The sequence below is a fragment of the Ictidomys tridecemlineatus genome, chromosome 2 (genome assembly GCF_052094955.1).
Source record: "Ictidomys tridecemlineatus isolate mIctTri1 chromosome 2, mIctTri1.hap1, whole genome shotgun sequence".
Taxonomy (NCBI): Eukaryota; Metazoa; Chordata; class Mammalia; order Rodentia; family Sciuridae; genus Ictidomys; species Ictidomys tridecemlineatus.
In genome coordinates this window covers 91,746,892-91,767,145 of record NC_135478.1, presented here as the reverse complement: position 1 = coordinate 91,767,145, position 20,254 = coordinate 91,746,892, and the positions used below count along the sequence as shown (strand labels likewise).

At 46.4% G+C, this 20,254-nt stretch overlaps 1 protein-coding gene and 1 long non-coding RNA gene across 12 annotated transcripts in view; one reads left to right on the top strand and one right to left on the bottom strand.

Moving 5' to 3' along the window:
- Positions 1 to 3,081: 3,081 nt before the first annotated feature.
- On the bottom strand, positions 3,082 to 6,515 carry LOC110598592 (uncharacterized). Its single transcript, XR_013434830.1, has 2 exons — positions 5,738 to 6,515; positions 3,082 to 3,939 (listed from the first exon to the last, which is right to left on the bottom strand). It is a non-coding gene; the product is annotated as an uncharacterized LOC110598592 (long non-coding RNA).
- Positions 6,516 to 6,621: 106 nt separating this feature from the next.
- The window catches only part of Kdm2b (lysine demethylase 2B), a 125,544-nt gene continuing 111,911 nt past the window's right edge, over positions 6,622 to 20,254 (top strand). For 7 of the 11 annotated variants that reach the window (XM_078039207.1, XM_078039203.1, XM_078039206.1 and 4 more), the window contains exons 1-4: positions 6,622 to 7,038; positions 8,102 to 8,246; positions 11,175 to 11,253; positions 12,594 to 12,640. In XM_078039207.1, coding sequence (XP_077895333.1) covers positions 7,006 to 7,038; positions 8,102 to 8,246; positions 11,175 to 11,253; positions 12,594 to 12,640 — 304 coding nt within the window. In that variant the 5' untranslated portion in view covers positions 6,622 to 7,005. Of the gene's footprint in view, positions 7,039 to 7,260; positions 7,280 to 7,369; positions 7,435 to 8,101; positions 8,247 to 11,174; positions 11,254 to 12,593; positions 12,641 to 20,254 lie in introns of those variants that run through there. The other 4 variants (XM_078039204.1, XM_040289505.2, XM_078039208.1 and 1 more) reach the window with 3 other exon arrangements.

Here is a 20,254-nt window from a genome sequence, read left to right as displayed (position 1 = left end):
CAGACAGGAAACTGAGACTCAGTTTAAGCATTTTTGTTCAAAGTCTGGTAGCTCACTGTTGGGGAATTTAGAATGTTTTCTTTATGCAAATGCTTTTGTTTTAGCAATGCCTCTTATGTGGGGGTAATGTACTCGAAGCTTTTTTTAACAGAACCGTCTAAACCTGAGGCATGATTAGTTCTGCTGGACTCCTGGTTCCATTGGATCATCCTGCAGCACTCAGGGAGTCCAGGAAAGGGCAGTAATTAAAGCCTAAAGGTCCAATGGCTTCTCAAAATTCCCCATGTCTGTTCCGGTTCTGTCTTTGGGGCACCTCCAGATATTATCTTCTGCCAAATAGAGAGTTCGCTTCTCAGAAGTCTCAAGATGTGGGCGGTTAAAAAAATCAGCAGCATCAACAACGACCAAAACCCCTGAGCAGCTCCAACACAAAGGGCTTGAATTTTGAACAAAGGGCAGGGTGAGACCCGAAAGTAGATGCTGACACATCCTCTCTCCAGCTGTGAGCTGGGGGTCTGAGGGCTGCGGCAAAGGTCATCTGTCTCTACATCTTTGGGCAGGAAATGCAATTCAATCCTCTCAGTGACTGATCACTTTGTAAGATTAATGGAATCGTCTCCAACCTAGGTCTCTGTTCTGACAGCACAAAAGGTGCATCAAACTTCTCTCCTCCCCTCTCCTCCCACTGGGCAAGGTCAGCTCATTTCCCCATTTGAAAAGTTCAAAACTTTTTCTCCAGAAAATTTGTCCCTGAGTATTTCTTTGCTACGTAAAGTCTGCCTTCTGAGGTTAGATCCAAACTTGGCACTTGAGGATCTGAGGACTCTTCTAGACTTTTCTTCTGTCCCTGCTTCATCTTTGAAATTAAATGAATGCAGAGGGCAAGCTCCACCCTGAAAGGGTTAACTGCCAGCCCTTTGGTCCATCTCTCGGGGATTGTCAGCCAATGACAGTTGAGCACGATGAAGTAATGCCTGGATTTTTATTTCCATTGGCTCTCGCACTTGTTCATCAATCCAAAGATGTAAGTTTATAAAAGAATCTTTGAACTTTTATGACTCGCTTCCTGGCATTAACCCTTTAATTAACTCACCTGTTATTTCCAAAGTTCTTTCCAATCCTCACATAGGAAGAGAGAGAATATGAAATGCTGAATTATAAATAGAAAATCAAACTTCCCAAAATAGTTAAGGCCTGAAGATTGGTCTCTGCATATAATTTTTTTCCCCTTTTCTTTTTCTCTCCTTTTTTTTTTAAGTTGTAGATGGACACAGTACCTTTATTTATTTATTTTTATGTGGTGCTGAGGATGGAACCCAGTGCCTCACACATGCTAGGCAAGTGCTCTACCACTGAACCACAATCCCAGCCCCTAATTTGTTCTTTCTTACTTTTGCACTTTAATACAAAAGGAACAAATTAAAAAGAAAAAAAAGAAAGAAAGCAACCAACCCAACAACAAACTAACAAAAAAGTTCTTTGAGAACAATCACTTTAACAGAAATTTTAACAGAAATGTCACCATCTGTTGTCTCCCTAGGATAAAGTTAATAAAAGTCTTATAAAATGGGACAAAACTCTTTTAAGATTTGGCAATGCTTTTTATTTTCTACATCTTTTTTTCTTTTTATTGAGATGCTGGGATTGAACCCAGGGCCTTATGCATTCTAGGCAAGTGCTTTACCTCTAAGCTATTCCTAGAATTCATTTTTGAGTAGGCAGGCAACACTAAAAAAAAAATATGAAATTCAAAAGGCACTACAACATATAAAGTGAAATTAACTCAAGCAGGTGTGATGGCGCACCCTATAATTTGAGGGAGCCAAGGCAGAAGAATTGAAAGTTCCAAGCCTGGGTAATTTAGCTAAACCTTCAGCAACTGAGAGACCCTGTCTCAAAATAAAAAATAAAAGGGGAGGGGTGCTGGGGTTGTGGCTCAGTGGTGGAGTGCTTGCCTAGAACATGTGAGGCACTGGATTTGATCCTCACCACCACATAAAAATGAATAAATAAAGGTACTGTGTCTATCTACAACTAAAATAAATAAAAGGGACTGGGTCGGGGTTTAGCTCAGTGGCAGAATGCCCTTGGGGGATTCATTTCCCATTAAACTGCCCCCCACAAAGAAAAAAAAAAAAAAAGTAGTGAAAGGGCTGGGCAAGGTGGCATACACCTGCATCTCAGGATGCTGACGCAGAGAAGTATCTCAAGTTCCAGATCAGCCTCGGCAACTTATCCAAACCCTGTCTCAAAGATTAAAAAAAAAAATGAAAATGGAGGTAGTTCAGTGGTAGGGTGCCCCTGGCTTCAATCCCCAGTACTGGTGAAAAAAATAACACTTGAATTTGTATGGTTCAAAATCAGGCAACAGCCATATATACATGTGGTAAAATCTGACATTCTACTAAAGAATAGTTCCTTTTAATTTTTCTCCAGTTCTACCGGCACTCCCCAACCTTTTTTTTTTTTTTTGGTCTTTCCAAAGGAAATTCTACACATATAATAATTATCTTGCTGATTATTATTATTATTGTTATTTTAGTGATGGGAATAGAGCCCTGGGCACACTAGGTATGTGCTCTACTACTGAGCTACATTCCAAGCCCTACCTTCTTTTTTTTTTTGAGATGGAGTCTCACTAAGTTATAGAGGCTGGCCTAGAATGTGTGATCCTCCTGCCTCAGCCTCTGAGCAGCTGGGATTACAGGTGTGAATCACCAGGCCTGGTCTGTCCCTGGAATGTATGTCTGGAAGTGGCTACCCAGGTCTTAGAATTCCTGCTTCATCACCAATTATTTGTCCTTGAGAGTTGGCCAGATTTGGGGAGGTGGGCCAGTCTAATATCCACTTGTATCCCCAGGCTCCCATACAGTACCATGTTCCTGGCAGGCTCTCAGAGTAAGTGGTTTAAAGGCTAACATTATAGGCACTCACATTATACCAGTTGTCCTCTTCCAGGGGTTACTGATATTAGTAACTTCTTTCCCGTATGGACCTTTCACTCATTCCACAAATGTTTCCCGGAGGCCAAATCAGACCTTGATGTGTATATACAGCTTAGTAAGCACATTTAGACAAATGTTGGAAAACACTCTGGGGCAGTTTTATTTTTTAATTAAAAATTGGACTGCAAGTGTAGATCAATGGTGGAGCAGCGATCAGCATGCCTGAGGCCCTGGGTTCAACCCTCAGAACATGCACACATCACATACACATGCACAATTTAAAATTCAATTCCTTGACAGGTGCAGTGGTACAAATCCCAGTGACTAGGGAGGCTGGCCTCAGCAACTTAGTGAGACTCCATCGCAAAATAAAAATGAAAAAGGGTTGGGGATGTAGCTTAGTGATAAAGTGCTCCTTTGTTAAATTCCCAGTACCAAAAAATAAATATTTTAATTCCTTAAGCCCAGTATCCATATTTCAGGGGCTCAATAGCCAGATGTGGCTAGAGAAAACAATTGCAAATGTACAATATTTCCATTATCTGGTTGTATGGCAGAGCCCTGCAAGGGGCTTACAGAGTGGTCAGTCTTTGGGCTCTGGATTCCTACAAGGTCTGGGTTCAAATCCTTTATGGTTATTTCACAGCTGTAAAATTTGGCCAAGTAATTGACAATTCTTTGAGCCTCAGCTATAGAAGTAAGGAATTATACCATTGCTCCTCCTTAAGAGTTTTGGCAAGCATTCAAAGAGATAGCAGATATGAGGGACTTTGCTTGAAGGCATATTAAATTCTCAAAAGTCAGGAGCTTCAGTGTCTTAATAGGCCCAAATCCTGGATTCTGATTTCTCAGGGCTCCATCCAGAGTCAGCCTCTTCCTTGGGAAGTTGTTAGTCCTTCTCCAGCCCCTGCCTGGAGTATGCCTGGAAGTGCAGCTGTTTCTTCTTTTGTCTTTCTGTCTTCTCAGTCTTTGGGCACAGAGCTGCATCATCAACCTTTGAGGATGGAAGAAATGAATGAATGGGGATAATAGGCAGGATTTGACTGCTGTTGCAAGAACACTCCCGGAGAGTCCAGGAAAGTCATTATTATTTAATTTCCAATGCAATTTAAAAAGTTCATCTTTTAAATAAGCACCTTCAGCTTCTGTGCCCTCCCTCACCTACTCTCAGCTCCTCAGGGACAATCAGCCAAGCTGGAGCTCAAGGGTCTTGGCCCTTCCCCCTTTGGCCCAAAATAACCTCCTCCCCCACTTTCAGCAAATGCTTGGAATTCTTTCAACAGGAGGACAAAGCCTTTCATCTGCCAATTACTGATAAAGAGAAAATGCAAATATGCTGGGGAAGGTGATCCATCAAGGGCCCAACATTTATGGAGTGACCACTTAGGGCCCAGCAGCAGGATAGGCATTCTGGGGGAGTCAAAGGGGAACAAGCCCCTGGCTGGCCCATTCTTCTCTGGGGTTTGCGGTTTCCTCGAGGTTTGTAAAGGGAGGGGATTAAATTAGGTGACTAGTCAACCCCTTCCTGCTCTGACAAGCCAGGAACTCCCCATAGAGGTGATATATAGGCTTAACTGTTTTCACACTAAGGTGGCTGCCCTCGATCATTTTCCTAGTGCCAGCTTTTGGGGGGACACCAGGAAGCCACATGAGGAGAGAGGAATCCCAGGGAAAAAAGGTGAAGGATGAAGATCCTGCGTCCTACTTGCCAATTTTGTTTTATTTCACTTAATTCACTTCTCACCACCCTCCAGCCCAGAAGCCCTCCTTTGAGTGTTTTGGTTTTTGTTTTTTCATTATGTGGGAGCAGTGACCCTGGTTAATATCGGAAAAGGCATGTGATAGATAAGCCAGGTTCCAATTGGAACCCCAATAGCCCACAGGAAAACTGTATGATCTTGGGTAAAAGTGGCTTTGCCTTCCTGAGTCCCAGTTTCATCATTTGCAAAATAGGGAATTTCGAGATGGTTTCCCTGAAAGGGTTCTCTCTTTCTCAAGACAGAAGCAAATAAAATAGTCCCACTTCTTGATAGAGGGCTAAAGAGCCGGCCACATACAAAGGGCTGTCGATTGGATGTAGCAGAACCAATATAGGCCATTTCAGTTTGGAGACAAAAGTTTGATGTTTGCTAGCTTCATACCTACTTTAAAAGATTTTTACAGCTAGTGAACCAGAGTAAAACAAACTTTAAAGATTAGTCTTTGGGGTCACATGAAAAAAACCCAAAAACTACAAGAATGAAATGACAGTGAATTAAGGTGAGTGAGGGACGCATTTCTTCCCCAGGTCTAATGGCTTGTTACATGGGAATGACTGAAGGCTGAGTAGTCACCCAGTTTCATAATTTCTCTGAGCCTCAGTTTCCCAATTTGCAAAATGACCTGCTTCAACTAGCTCACAGGATTAGGGGCAGAAATAAAACAGCACGTGGACACCAGCTGTGAGCACCTACTATCTCCCTTATTGTAGTCCCGGTGCCATGTCATCTTACCAGGAGATTTAACCCCTAAGACCAGGCCTTGCAGGACACAAGAGTTGGTCTGGAGTAAAGCGTTTCTCCGTGTTCATGATGAATTACAGGACAACTCTGGAGGTTGTCACAAGCACTGGGAAGGGGGACATGGGAGAACTCCCGGACCTAATGACATTCTATATATGCTTAGAGGGTGGCCAAATCTCCGCTAAAGTCATATAAAATCAGTCCAGGTGCGCTTAAGGTTTTCGTATCCCATCCCAAGAGCCACATGCCTTTCCACAACTCTTCTCCTATCAACAACCAACCAGGGCTTACCTTTTGCTTGTTTGCGAGCTGCGTTAGGAGACGCTAGATCCGATTCTCTGAGTATATCCTTCCAGAGCATCAATTTTCTCCACTGGGCGGGCACAAGGACCTTTAAAAAAAAAAAAAAAAGTCCAACTTCTCTTTCAGGGATCGTAGGCTAGTGAAGAACTCCACGGAGGCGAGCAGAATGAATGAATGAAAGGCAACGTCTTCCGGTCACCTGCGGTCTGAAAAGGCTCCGGTCTGGCTGTATTTCCTGTACCTGTGTGTGTGTGTGTGTGTTCTTATCTTTCAGTCCGAGAGTTTAAAAGTATTGAGTCCATGCAGATATGGAGCTGTACTAATTTTTTTTCTGAGCCCATCAAATGCGTCCTCCATTTGGCGGGTTCGCAAATGGGGGTCTGAACAGGGTTGCCCCTCCCCCCAAAAAAGACATGCAGTTACATAGCAAAAAAATATATACACATATATATATACACTCACACACATATATTTGGTGCATATATATATATATATGCACCAAATGCTTTGAATTTGGGTCGCCAACGCAAGTTGTGGGGTAGGGTATATGAAAGAAAAGGAAGAAGGGCAGCCGTGGGCAGTGGGGGCAGGGACTGAGGTGGGGGGTCGTTTTGGGGGTGCCAGGGCCCAGGGGCTTTCACGCCAGCATGCTCGGCTTGCATTTCCGCGCCTCCCGCTGAGGCCAGCCGTGCAAATCTGCACCTCCCTCCCCACCCCCTCCTCCTTCCCTCCCTCCCTGCCCCGCCATCTCCGGGATGCGCCAGTCGCCTGCAACTCAGCCCTCCAAAAGTCAGCTCTGCACACAACTCCCGGGCGGCGGCGGCGCCTGCGTGCAGAGGCGCACTCGTGACCCAACAACAAAACAGCGATGCCAGGGCGCTAACGGCGCCCGGTGCCTCGCGGGCTCCCTCCCAGTCCCACACCTCCTCGGGCCGCTGCCCCCGCCCCCCCATCCCAGGCCGAGTGCCCCCCCAACTAGCCCGGCCGCGGGCTCAGAGCGCGATCGGCAACAATGTTTACGTTCCGGGGATTATGACGTCGACGCCTCCCCCCCCCACAACTGCTGAAAATGGTTTCCTAGGACTTTGCAAACGGATCTGCCTAAGTGTTGGTGCAAAACTTTGTAGATCTCGGCTCTGGCTTGCTTTATTTATTTATTTTTTGGTTTGTTTTCTTTGGTCTTCCCTCCTTCCCCCCTCCGCCAAAATGCAGGGGGCAGGAGTGTTGACAATTAATTGGTGAACTCTCCTAAAAAAATGGAGGCAGAGAAAGACTCTGGAAGAAGATTGGTGTGTAGCTTTTTTTTTTTTTTTTTTCCAAATCTGTATCTGGTATATGATAGCTCTATTTTTTTTTCGGTTGTTTCTTGCTGCCTTTTCTTTCCTTTTCTGTATTTTACAAGAGGACCGGAAAAAAATAATAAATTGCATGCAAAAGGAAGCAAGCAGCTTACTCCTCCAGTCCCTTGTGAGGCTCAGAGTCTCAGACACTTAAGTGGGGAGATGGTAGCTTGGAAAGGCGTAAGGGGTGGTAAGCGGGCTGGGGGTTCGCCCGGAATCTGGGGGGCTGCCGCGCCGGGCGCTGGGCGGTGGAGGGAGGAGGCAGGGGGATGCGGGGAGTGGTGGGGGAGTCTCCTTAGGAAGTGAGTGTGCGCGCGCGCTCGTGGGGAGATGAGGCAGCTGCTGGTGCGTTTTGGGGTCTCCGATGGGAGCTTTGTGGCGGGTCGTCTGCCTCTCCCCCTCCCAAGCCCCTCACCTCCTCCCCTCACCTCCTCTTCTTGTACTGGCGGGCGATCGGCGGGGGCGGCTGGGGTCTCAGCCCTTCCATTTCAGCTTTTCAGCTTCCCCGGTAGCTCGGGAGCGGCTCCAGCCTTAGAAACGCCGCCGGCCCCGGTTCCGGCTTCCCGGCTCTGCCTCCACGGAGGCCGGGGCGGCTGTTACCGCCGAGCCCGGAGCTGCAGCGGCTCCTCCCGGGGCCTACATCTACCCCGCCAGCCCGTGTCCGGAGCCCCCTTCGCGGGTTACATAACCAGGCTCCCGGCTGAGTGGGCAAAGCTCAGCACATCACAGGGATGGGGGACGTGGGAGAGCCCCTAGATACCCTTTCCATGGCTTCCAAAGATGCAGGAGGAGAGTGCTTCGTCGTGTAGGGCGCAGTAGGACCCTGGGGTTGTGGGCCCCTCTCCTTTTCCTGCTTTTCATCATCTTTGGCATTTGCGCAAAGTTGCTCAGATTGCAATGGTGGGGTACAGGGGGCGTGCACTCCTGCACCTGTTCGTGTTGGCCCGGGGTTAAAAGGCGACCCCCCAGTTCCCACAATAATATCGCGGGCTCTCTGGTTGGATCCTCGCAGCGCCCGATTGATCGCCAGAGATACGACGAGAACGAAGACTTGTCGGACGTGGAGGAGATTGTGAGCGTCCGCGGATTCAGCCTGGAAGAGAAGCTGCGCAGCCAGCTGTACCAGGGGGACTTCGTGCATGCCATGGAGGGCAAAGGTGAGGCGCCCCCTCCCCGGGCTGTCCTCCGCACCGCGGGCCGCGCGCACGTGGGGAGGGAGCTGCCGGTGGCTGGGTTCGTATTTCGCGCCCGCATCCCCCATTCCAGGGGATCCGGTGACGAAACGAGGCCGAGCACTGGGGGGGGTGGGGGGGGGTGGCGAGGGAGGAGGGCAGGCGGGAAGGGGGCCGGGCGCAGGCCTAGGCCTGGCTTGGGCTCGCCACCAGCACCACGGTGGGCAGAACTAGAGGGCTGGTGGTCTGAGGGACCTGGGAAGAGACAGTCGGACCGAAGGAGGGCTTGAGCGCCGCGTCCTCCACCTCCTCAGCCGGTTGTGCTCTTGCGCTGCCCAAGGTGCAGTCGCCTGACTGGAGTAGCCCCATTTTGGGGTCCTCCTGAGACATCGGGGTGAGGCCCCCCAGACTCGAAGCCTCCTAAACCGGTGTCATCTCGGGCTCTGTTAGTTAGGAGCTGGTGATGGAACATTTTGAGTTCTTAGGGTTACACCTCCTCAGGCTTGGGGTCTCTGGAGTGCAACTCGCATCCGTTATAGGCCTGGGGAGGTGCACTCAGGGTTGATGGTCTGAATTGCCACCTAAGCTTGAGGCCTGCAGCGTTGACAGTTTGAAGCTGGAGTGGGGGATATGGGTGACTTCCCCTCAGGCTTAAGGCTGAGAGATTCCTGTTCCCTGGTAAAGTCTTGGGGCATTTCTAGGGGAAATAGGGTCTCTTCCCATGCCTGAGGCTTGTCTGTCTCCTGTGAACTCTCCCCCGTTGGAGCAGAAGTTGGGGAAGCTCAGGGTGCCAGAGTACAGCCTAGCCTGAGATCTAGTAAGGCCTGCCTTTCTCCCTGACCTTCCTACTAAGAGTGTCTCAGGGTGTCCTCCAGACAGATTTGGGGTGTTGCTTCTGCTTGGGTCTGAGGCTTTTGGAGCCATGACCCACCCAGCCCTGCAGCCTGGATTTCCACAGGGCCTGTGGGGTAAGGGTTTTGGAGATGCCCTTTCTCACCCCAGGCCTTCCTGGGGTATGGTGTTCATTTTTTTTTTTTTTCTTCTCCTCTCAGCTGTTTGGGTGTCCTTTCAATTACTCAGTTTCCATTTTGTATTTCCCCACCTTCTTGGAAACCCTTCCCTCTCCAGGAGCTGACAGCCGGGAGGTGCTTCCCTGTGGGTTCTGGATGAGTGGCTAGGCCTTGAGTTGGCCTGGAGGAGAGATCTTTCTGGCTTTGCATTTTTGAAGTTTCTCTTTTGTGCTTGTTGCCCCCCTGGGCTCTGGTGGTGTTGGGAAGAAATGTGGGGAGGGAGGGAGGATATTTTTTCTAGCCTGTTTGGTCCTAGAGCAGGGTGCCAGTCCTAACTGCATGTGAATTTTCTCCACATAAATGGGATTTTAATTTCTCTCCTTTCTTCCCCTCATTTTATGGAGTCATTTGGCAGAGTCTATGAGAAAACAGTATGTAAACTTTTCCTAGTCATTTGTCAGGAATCCTCAGCCTAGGGTTTCAGCACTTTTTCTCAGGCTCATTTGAGGAAGTTGAAGCTGGGAGTGGGGTAGTGCGGGGCTTTGGGTGTGTTGGCAGGGAAGGTTACCAGCCAGGGGCTCTAAATGGCATCCTTAAATTTGCTGTCCTGGCTCCTTTCAAAGGACCGGGTTTCACTAGTTAATTCAGATCTAGTCCCAAAACTTGAGGGAGGAGCTGAGAAACAGAAGGAGCCCTTCGCCTGGATTCAAAAATAGAAGCTTCTTAAACTTCCCTTCCTTTAAATCCTTAGGAATCCCCATTCACTGTGAGCCCCTGGGGATCTGAGCCACTGAGGTCAGGGCTTTCCCGGCAATGGTTTTGTTCTCTTTTCTGAGCCAGTAGCTTTGGCCTCCTCCCCCAAGGCCCTAGTGAACTGTTCGCCAGGGGCCCCCCGCAGCCTTCAGTGGCCCCGGGACTCTTCTCTCACTTCAGACCAGCCAGAGAGGCCTTGAAGCCTTGTGGGATACTTTAGTCACCTGAGGACTTGGGGGACGTGATTTGGACTTTGGGAGGGTTTGATATTAGCTCCCCTTACCTCCATATTTAGGGCTGTGTTTGGGTCAGATTCATTGATTTTTGGGGAGAATTGAGGAAGGAAAGAAATTAATCGAAGGCTCCCTTCATGCTCCAGGGCTTTGGATAAAGATTTGGGGGGTCTCTACCAGACATATCCCAGTTAGGAAATTACCCAGTGGATTTTTCTTGGGCCTTGCTGTGCCTGCTCTGTGCAGCCTACCTGGAGAGCATCCTTCTTGGTGATCCAGTGGAAGCAAGCGGTGTGATGGCTCCGACAGAATTTCACTATGAAGACAACAAAGCTGTGCCCAGTTCCCTAGTTATTTTGGCACCAAATACACAGTTTCCAGGGAAACCGGCTTCCCCCCCTCCCCTTCACGATGCAGGATATTACAATAAGATTTTCACTGATGCTCAGCTACAATGAGAGCCCTCCTCCCAGCCTCCTCTCTGGGGCTTCAGATCCTCCCAGGTGGCATTCTTCAGTTCTGCAGTCCCTTTACTCTCTGAGCTCAGCCAGGGATGCGTTTTCCCGTCTGTCCCCCTTTCTCAGCACTAGCTGGGTCTCTTTCAGTGTGGGACTCTTTATAAGTCTCCTCCTCAACCCTGGCTAGCCTTGGGCTGTTCATTGACAAGTTCGGACCCGTGGGGCATGCAGAGAATGACTGAGTAGGCAAAGGAGCGATGGCTGGCATGGCTTCTCTCGGATTAGGCCCTGCCATTTCCCTGTCATTTTCCAGGGAGCTTCTGCCACTGAGGTCAGGCCTCCCTCTAGCACCCGATCGTTCCCTTCCTTTGCCATTTTTTCTTCCCCTCACCAATGGCTCGTGGTTCATTTGCTCCTGAATAACTTAACCAACTTGTTTTAATTCAAATATCCAAACAGATTTCAACTATGAGTACGTACAGAGAGAAGCTCTCAGGGTTCCCCTGATATTTCGAGAAAAGGACGGACTAGGAATTAAGTAAGTTGCTGACACTAATTGCCTCTCCCCTGTCTTCCTCCCTAACTCAATTTCTAGCTTGGGTGGATTTCTTCTACCCTCTTCCCGCCGCTCATTTCATGATCTGGGAATAGCGGCTCCTTGTTCAAGCCCTGACCAAGGGGAAAGCTCTCTAAAGATTGGTCTTTTTTTAGGAATTTGGGCAGAGAGGACTTAGGGTACTTGAACAGTGAGGACTTCTGCCCTGATCCATCTGGCTTCGCATTGCAACCTCTTACTGAGAATCGTACCTGTCCTGCTCCTCAACTCTGAACCAAGAAACTGGCAGACCCTGAGCTGTGTTAGCTAGTGTATGGGAGATGGCTCCCTTCTATGGAGGGTATATTTCCCTGGGCACCAGCGTCTCCCCTTTCTTTGCCTGCCACTGTGTCTGGTTTATATTCTGGCTGAGATCTACCAGAGCTCCAGGTGGGGGAGAGATCAGAGCCAGGCTGGAAGAACAGGTTTCTGCCCCTTGGGCAGGGACAGAGGAGGAGGCTCAGGGTGTCATCCTAGGCCATCTCCTTTCCAGCCTCTGAAGCTGGACTTGTTCACCAGTCATGCTCCTAGGAGTGGAAAGTAAACCTTCAGCATCTCTGTTAGTTAACAGTTCCCATAATCATTGTAGCAGGGTTATCAAATTCCTGGAAATGGTCTAATGTCTGTCTTCTTTTCCCTCTGAACTTAAAGAGGTTCTTTCCACTTTCCATACAACTGTGGAGAGTATTTTTTTAGAGGGAGAAAGAGACACAGAGAGGGCTGTCCCTAGAAAGAAAGCTGGTGTTTGGCCCTTGACACCACACTCGATCGAGTCTTTCCCGCAGAAGTGAGGGTGGGGTGGCAGGTAGATGCGCCCATTCTCTGCTGAGGTTCAGAGTTTTTTTGTTGTTGTTATGTTTTTGTTTTTTGATACTAGGGATTGAATCTAGGGGTGCTTAACCACTGAGCAACATTATTGTCCCTTTTTTATTTTGAGGCAGAGTCTCACTAAGTAGTTTAAGGTCTCGCTAATTTGTTGAGGCTTGCTTTGAATTGTGATCTTCCTGCCTCAGCCTCCTAAGTCACTGGAATTATAGGCAGGCACAGTACCGGCTGAGATTTAGGTGTGATGTACCTCTAGGGGTGGGGAAGGGGCACCATGGTTCTGGGTGACCCTCCCTTGAGGTACTACCTGATCTACTGCCCTCTATCCAGGTTATCTCATTTTGGATTCCAAACAGAGAGCAAGGACCCCACTTGGAAAAATGGCTTCACCCTGGGCAGGGTAGAGTCTGGCTCTGTTGTTTCTGTCTCCTCACCAATGTCTGTGCTTCTTTTTCTAGGATGCCTGATCCTGATTTCACAGTCCGAGACGTCAAACTCCTAGTGGGTAAGTTGCTGGCTGTGTGTGTGACTCAGAGATGCTGAGGAACAGGAACAGGAGAAGGGAAAAGGGAGAGGCTTTCACTATCACCTGCCCATTTAAACTTTTAACTGCCTCTAAAAAGAAAGTCCCCTTGGGAAGGGGCAGGGACAGGTGTGAGCTGCAACCGTCTTATTGTGGAGAACAGGTCAGATTGCAAAGTCCTGAGAAGGCCTGGATCAGAGTGTGTTTGCCATTACATGCTTTTATGAGGCTGATTTGGACCCTAGCCTCCAGCTTGGGTGTCAGCAACGCAATCTTAGATCTCTACTGTGTGTTTGTTTGTGAGTTGCTGGGTAAACACTGTTTTGTGACCCCTAAAGACTTTCAGGCTTTCCAGGGGAGGGATTAGTCCTCTGCTTCTTCAGGGTTCTAGACAAGCCTTGGGTGGGGCTTGGCACTCGGTGCTCAGCAAATGCCTGTTAACTCCCTGAGCACCTGCAGAGTGTGGCTGAGGACTTGGTGCTCTGAACTCTGGATTGGGCAGCAGGTGGCATTTCAGATCTTAAGGGAAGTCTTCCATTAAATCCATTATTTCCAGATAACGTTTTCTTGCCGACACGGTGGTCTTGAATATGACAGATATGGTTCCTGCTCTTTTGGTTATAGCAACCGGCAATAAAGAAGTAAACTACATATATTTTCTAATAGTGATCAGAACTGTTGCCACTCTTAATGTGATGGAGCATGGTGGGGCATTATTTTAGGCAGGGTGGTCAGGGTGGTCCTCTCAGTGTCTGGGGAGGGCATTTGAACAAGACCTGATTGGCAAGAATTAGCCATGGGAAAGAACATTCTAAGGCTTTTTTTTTTTTTTTTTTTTTTCCTGCAGGGGTGGGCGGGTAGGTCTAGACATCAAACCCAGGGCCTCCTGAATGCTAGGCAAGCACTCTACCACTGAGCCACATCCCCAGGTCTTTTCTTTTTTTGGTAGTTCTGGGGATTTATCCCAGGGTCTCCCACTTGGTAGGCAAGCGCTCTACCACCAGCTCCCTGAAAGAACATTCTAGTACATTATAGGTTGAGAGATGAGCAAGTGCAAATGCTAGGTGTATGGAGGACCTGAATGAGTGAGGGGCAAGCAATGGAAGAGGTGGTGGAAGTTGCAGGGTTAAGTCATTAGGGCCTTGTAGGCCCCGGCATGGAATTTGAGTTTGACTCTTGGTGTGATGGGAAGTCCCTAGGGAGATTAAAAGTAGGGCACAGGGGGTACCATGTGATTTGAATAACAATGGCCTAACCCTAAATTCTCACACCATCTCCAAGGGTACATTTCACTTTAGTATATTCACAATATTGTACAACCTTCACCACTATTTCCAGGCCACTTTCATGACCTTAAAAATAAACCCTGCACCTTCCAGTTCCCCTCTCCTTCCATCCCTCGGTGGCTCCTAATCTCATGATTTTTTGTATGGATTTGCCTTGACATTGATTTTTTGCGGAGCTGGGGATGGAACCGAGGACTGCTTGCTGTCCGCTAAGCTATATCCCTAATCCTTTTTATTTTTTCATTTTGAGATAGTCTTGCTAAGTTGCCCAGACAGGCCTAGAACTTGTGTTCCTCCTGCCTCAGCCTCCAGAGTGACTGGGATTATGGGCTGGAATCAAATAATGCAGACCTTTTGTGACTGGGTGCTTTCACTCAGCATGTATGCAAGGCTCATCCATGTGGCAGCATGAATCAGTGCTTCCATTCTTTTTTTTGGTAGTAGGGATGGAACCCAGAACCTTTTGCATGCTATGCATGTATTCTTAACTTATCTAAAACATTTGGGGTTGTATCCCCAACCTTTTTTTTTTTTTTAATATCTTTATTTTACATTTATGTGGTGCTGAGGATCAAACCCAGTGCCTCATGCATGCTAGGCGAGCATGCTACCACTGAGATACAATCCCAGCCCGCATCCCCAACCTTTAATGGCTGAATGATATTCCATTGTATGGATTGACCATGTTTTGTTTATTCATTCATGCATTAATACACATTTTAGTTGTTTCCATTTTTGGCAGTTATGAATAATGCAAGAAATATTCACATATAAGGTTTTGTATAAACATACATTTTCATTTCTCTTGATTCTCTGTAGTACTGAGGAGTGGAATTGCTGGGTCATGTGGTGGTTTAGTCCATTTTCTGTTGCTATAACAGAATACCTGAGACTGGATAATTTACAAAGAAGAGAGGTTTATTTTGATTCATGGTTCTGGAGGCTGGGAAGTTCAAGAGCATGATATTGGCATCTGCTTGGCTTCTGGTGAGAGCATCATAGTGTTTAACTTCTATCATGGTAACTAATCCAGTGCCATGAGGAAAGCATTAATCTAACCATGAGGACTTCGTTCCCATGACTCAAACACTTTCCACTAGTTCCCACCTCCCAATATTGCTGCATGACTCAAACACTTTCCACTAGTTCCCACCTCCCAATATTGCTGCATCGGGCAACTTCTGCAGGACATATAAACCACAGCATACGGTGACGGTGTTAAACTTCTGAGGAACTATTAGCCTGGCTTCCCGCAGCAACTATGCCATTGTACACTCTCATCAGCTATGTATGAGGGTTCTCATTTCTCCTTATCCTCACCAACACTTATTATTTTCTGCTTCCCCCCCCACCCCAAAGTACTGGGGATTTAATCTAGGGATGCTTTACCACTGGGCTATATCCCCAGTCCCTTTTTAAAAAAATTTTTTTGAGCTGGGTGCAGTAGTATATGCCTATAATCTCAACAGCTCCAGAGGCTAGGGGATTGAAAATTCAGCCTCAGCAATTAGCAAGTCCCTCAGCAATTTAGTGAAGATCCTTCTCAAAGTAAAAAATAAAAAGGGTTGGGGATGTGGCTCAGTGGTTAAACGTCCCTGGGTTTAATAAGTAATAAGTAAAATAATAAATTTTTGAGACAAGTGTCTTGCTAAGTTGCTGAGACTGCCCTCAAACTTGAAATCCTCCTGCCTCAGTCTCCCAAGTTACTGGGATTACAGGTGTGTGCCACTGTGCCTGGCAATTTTTATTTTTTTTAAAGCTGGATTACTAGATAGGTTAAAGAAGTGAATATCAGAGCTGAAGGGGACAAACTATTCCATCAAGGGCAGAAGATGGGACAGTGCACCTTTTAAATCAACTCTGTGCACAGGAACTTGGCCTGGTGCTTCCAACTCAGCTGAGCCTTTGTTATTTGACAACCTTGCTTTGAAAGTTACCTTTGCTACTTAACTGAGTGATTTGGGGCAAGGTAACTTGGCTAGGTCTCAATTTCTTCATCTGATAATGAAGCTAATTATCAGAGTGTGTCTTGAAGAAGGATAATAAGAAAATGAATGAATGCATAGCATTATGCCAGATGAGGCCCTGTTTTTATTTATTATAATGTCTATGAGCAAATATTAAAGCCAAGTTCTCAAACCTGGGGTTGAGGCAACATGACAACCTTAATAAATGCAGCTTGCTTCCCCCTTCCTGCCCCCATTCCCCATACTGGGGATTGAATCCAGGATTGCTCTTGCACTGATCAACCTCCCCAGCCCTTTTTTATTTTGAAACAGGGTCTTGTTAAATTGCCCAGACTAGCCTTGAACTTGTCATTGGGATTGCAGGTGTGCACCACTGCTTGCTTTCTTTCCTTCTTTCCTTCTTTCTTTCTTTCTTTCTTTCTTTCTTTCTTTCTTTCTTTCTTTCTTTCTTTCTTTCTAGATAGAGAGAGAGAGAGAGAGAGAGAGAGAGAGAGAGAATTTTTAAAAAAATATTTATTTATTTTTTTAGTTTTCAGCAGACACAGCATCTTTGTTTGTATGTGGTGCTGAGGATTGAACCTGGGCCACACGCATGCCAGGCGAGCACGCTACCGCTTGAGCCACAACCCCAGCGCAGCAAGCTTTCTTAAATAACATTGCCTGCCTGGCCCTTTTGAACAGCTTCTCAAGCCTTTTGAGGTTTTGTTTTGCTCTGGATGTGCCCAGGCAGTCTCTTCCCTTGAGCCTCGTTCTTCTCACGGAGGATACAGAAGGGTCTAGTAAGATGGTCCCAACATCCAGTGCTAGAATTTTCTAGAAAGGTACAGAAGGCACGAACAGTAAGCCAGCCTCATGTCTCTTGGTGCTTTGGGAAGGTTTGGTGCACTTGACGCTGTGAGGGGTGTGAGTGGCTGTAGCCAATTTGGGGTATTAAAATGTCCATTTTCATCTCTGAGTGTGCACAGGCTTTTGGAGAGTGGTGATAGGCACATTTGATGGGGGTGACAAATGTCATTCAAGCTGGCCTAAGCAAAAGGAAACTTACTGATTTACATACGTTTGGGGCGTAATCTAGGCTTAGGTGCTCCAAGATGATTCCAGGAGGTTGCCTGCTTTTTGTGTTCTGATGTGCTTCCTCTGTCTCTTTGGTTTTCAGGAAGGTATCTCTCCATGTAAAGAGCTACAGCCAGCGGCTCCAGGTTCACATCCTACCAGCTCAGGGTCCTCCTTCCTCAACCCACAGACTTCCATGCAGCGTCTCTGGCTTGGCTCTGATAGACCTAGCATAACCCCAGAGTAGAATGGGGGCCCAGGTCAAACGACTGAGTTGGGGAAACAACAGTTCTCCAGGGTTGCTGGGTGACAGAAGTGTCCCTAACATAAACCAAGAGTTTTGCTTGAGAGGGTAGTGTGGGGAGGCTTGCCCAACCAGGTAACTGTTTTAGAAAGGTGCATGGCTAGCTTTAGGGGCCACAGTGTGGGTCTTAGACTCTTCTCAGGCTTTTTTTTTTTTTTTTAATTATTTTTTAGTTATAGGTGAACACAATATCTTTTTTTAATATTTTTTTTTTTTTTTTTTTAGTTTTCGGTGGACACAACATCTTTATTTTATTTTATATTTTATGTGGTGTTGAGGATTGAACCCAACGCCCAGCACATGCCAGGCAAGCGCGTTACCTTTTGAGCCACATCCCCAGCCCTGGAACACAATATCTTTATTTTATTTTTATGTGGTGCTGGGCATCAAACCCAGTGCCTCACGCTTGGTAGGCGAGTGTTCTACCTCTGAGCCACAACCCCATCCCCTCAGGCTTTCTTTATAAGCCATCAGCTTGTAGCTCCCTGTCTTTTATTTCTATAAACAGGATCTTGCTATGTTGCTCAGGTTGGGCTTGAGATACTGGGCTCAGATGATCTTCCCGCTTCAGTCTCCTGAGTGGAACTGCAAAGGCACACTGTCACGCACTGTGGCTCACGCCTGTGATCCAGTGCTTTGGGAGCTGAGGCAGGAGCAGAAGCCAGCCTGGGCAATTTATTGAGACCTTGTCTCAATAAAATTTAAAAAGGGGCTGGAGATATAGTTAAATATGAGGCCCTGAGTTCAATCTCCAATAACACAAGGGGGGGGGGAACACTTTCCGTTTCTATAATACTACATTAAAAAAAAAAAAAAAACACTTTAAAAAATATTTTATTTTTCAGTTGTAGTTGGATACAGTACCTTTATTTCACTTATTTATTTTTATGTGGTGCTGAGGATCGAACCCAGGGTCTCGCCAGTGCAAGGTGAGTGCTGTACCGCTGAGCCACAACCCCAGCCAAAAACGCTTTTTAGTTTTTTAAATTTTTTATTTTTATTTGTAGATGGACCCAATATCTTTGTTTTATTTATTTATTCATTTTTATGTGGTGCCTGGATGGAACTCAGGGCCTCACATGTGCTGGGCAAGTGCTCCCCCACTGAGCTACAATCCCAGCCCCCCAAAACAATACTTTTTAATTTAAGCAAAGTATAGATAGGTGGTGCACATACAGTAACTGTATCCATTAATTTTTTTTCCCACTGCCGAGGATTGAACCCAGGGTTTTGCCCACAGTAAGCAAGTGCTCCACCAATCAGCTACATCCCCAACCCTTGAAAAAAAGCTTTTTTTAAAAAATTTTGAGACAGGGTCTTGTTAAGTTGCCCAGGCTGGGCTCAAACATTTTAGCCACCTGAGCAGCTGGGATCATAGGCGGGCACCACCATGCCTGGCCACTTGAGTCATTTTAACTAAACAAACAGCCAGGGAACCAGTACACCAGAATCCTCTTGTGCTTTAATCTGGCCCCTCCCCTCCTGTCACCCTGATGGCAGGAATGAGTTTTGTTTTTCTACTTTATGTCAGTGGAATCACATTGAATGTCCTCTTTTGCTTTTGACTTCTTGTCACTCAACTTTGCCCACATTTTCCTTTTTTCTTTTTCTTTTTGGTAACAGGGATTGAACCCAAGGGTGCTTAGCTACTGAGCCACATCCTAGTCCTGTTTGTTTATTTATTTTTGGGGTACTCGGGATTGAACTCAGGGGCATTCAACTACTGAGCCACATCCCCAGCCTTTTTTTGAATTTTATTTAGTGCCTCACTGTTGCCGAGGCTGGCTTTGAACTCATGGTACTCCTGTCTCAGCCTCCCGAGCCTCTGGGATTACAGGTGTGCGCCACCATGCGTGGCAATCAACCTTGTTTTTATGAGATTCATCTACATTAGTTGTGTCTATTTATTTCTGTGTAGTTTTCCATTATGCGAATATTTTACAATTTATTCGTTCTACAGTTGATGGGTACCTGGGTACCAGCCAGTTTAAGGCTATATCTAGAGTGTTCCTGAGAACATTATAGAACATGATTTTGGTAAATATATGCATGAACTATCATTGGGCATAGAGTATAAATGTATATTCAGATTTAGTTGATGCTGTCAAATAATTGTCCTAAGGAATTAGAGTCATTATTCTTATTTTAGCTGCACTCCCCTGTTGGTAGGTATGGAGTTGTGTCTCACTGTGTTTTTTTTTTTTTTTTTTTTTAAATATATACCTTTATTTATTTATTTATTTTTATGTGGTGCTGAGGATGGAACCCAGGGCCTCGCACTGCTAGGCGAGTGCTCTACCGCTGAGCCACAACCCCAGTCCCTCACTGTGGTTTTTGGCATTTCACTAATGACTGATGTAATTGAACCCCACGACAGAGCTTAATGACTATTTTGATATGCTCTTTTTTCATTTTTTATTTTTTGGCACTGGGGATTGAACTCAGGGATACTTAGCCACTAAAGCTACATCTCCAGCACCCCTCTGCCTTTTTAAAAATATATTTGTTTATTTATTAGGTACAGGGATTGAACTCAGTAGCACTCAACATAGCCACATCCCCAGCCCTATATTTTTGAATTTTATTTAGAGACAGGGTCTCACTGAGTTGGTTACGCCTTGCTGTTGCTGAGGCTGGCTTTGAACGTGCAATCCTCCTATCTCAGCCACTGGGATTACAGGCATGAACCATCTTGCCTGGCCTTGGATATGCTCTTTTGTGAGATGTTTGATCAAGCCTTTTCCCCATTACTTTAAATAGATACTATGTTTTTTTAGTTGTCAATGGACCTTTAATTTATTTGTTTATATGTGGTGCTGCGAACCAAACCCAGTGCCTCACACATGCAGGCAAGCACTCTACCAGTAAGCCACAACCCCAGTCCCTAGATACTATTTTTATATTTTATATTTCATTACTATTTTTTGGTAATTTTATGTTTCATTACTATTTTTTTGTTTTTGGTAATTTTTTCGAATTGATCTCA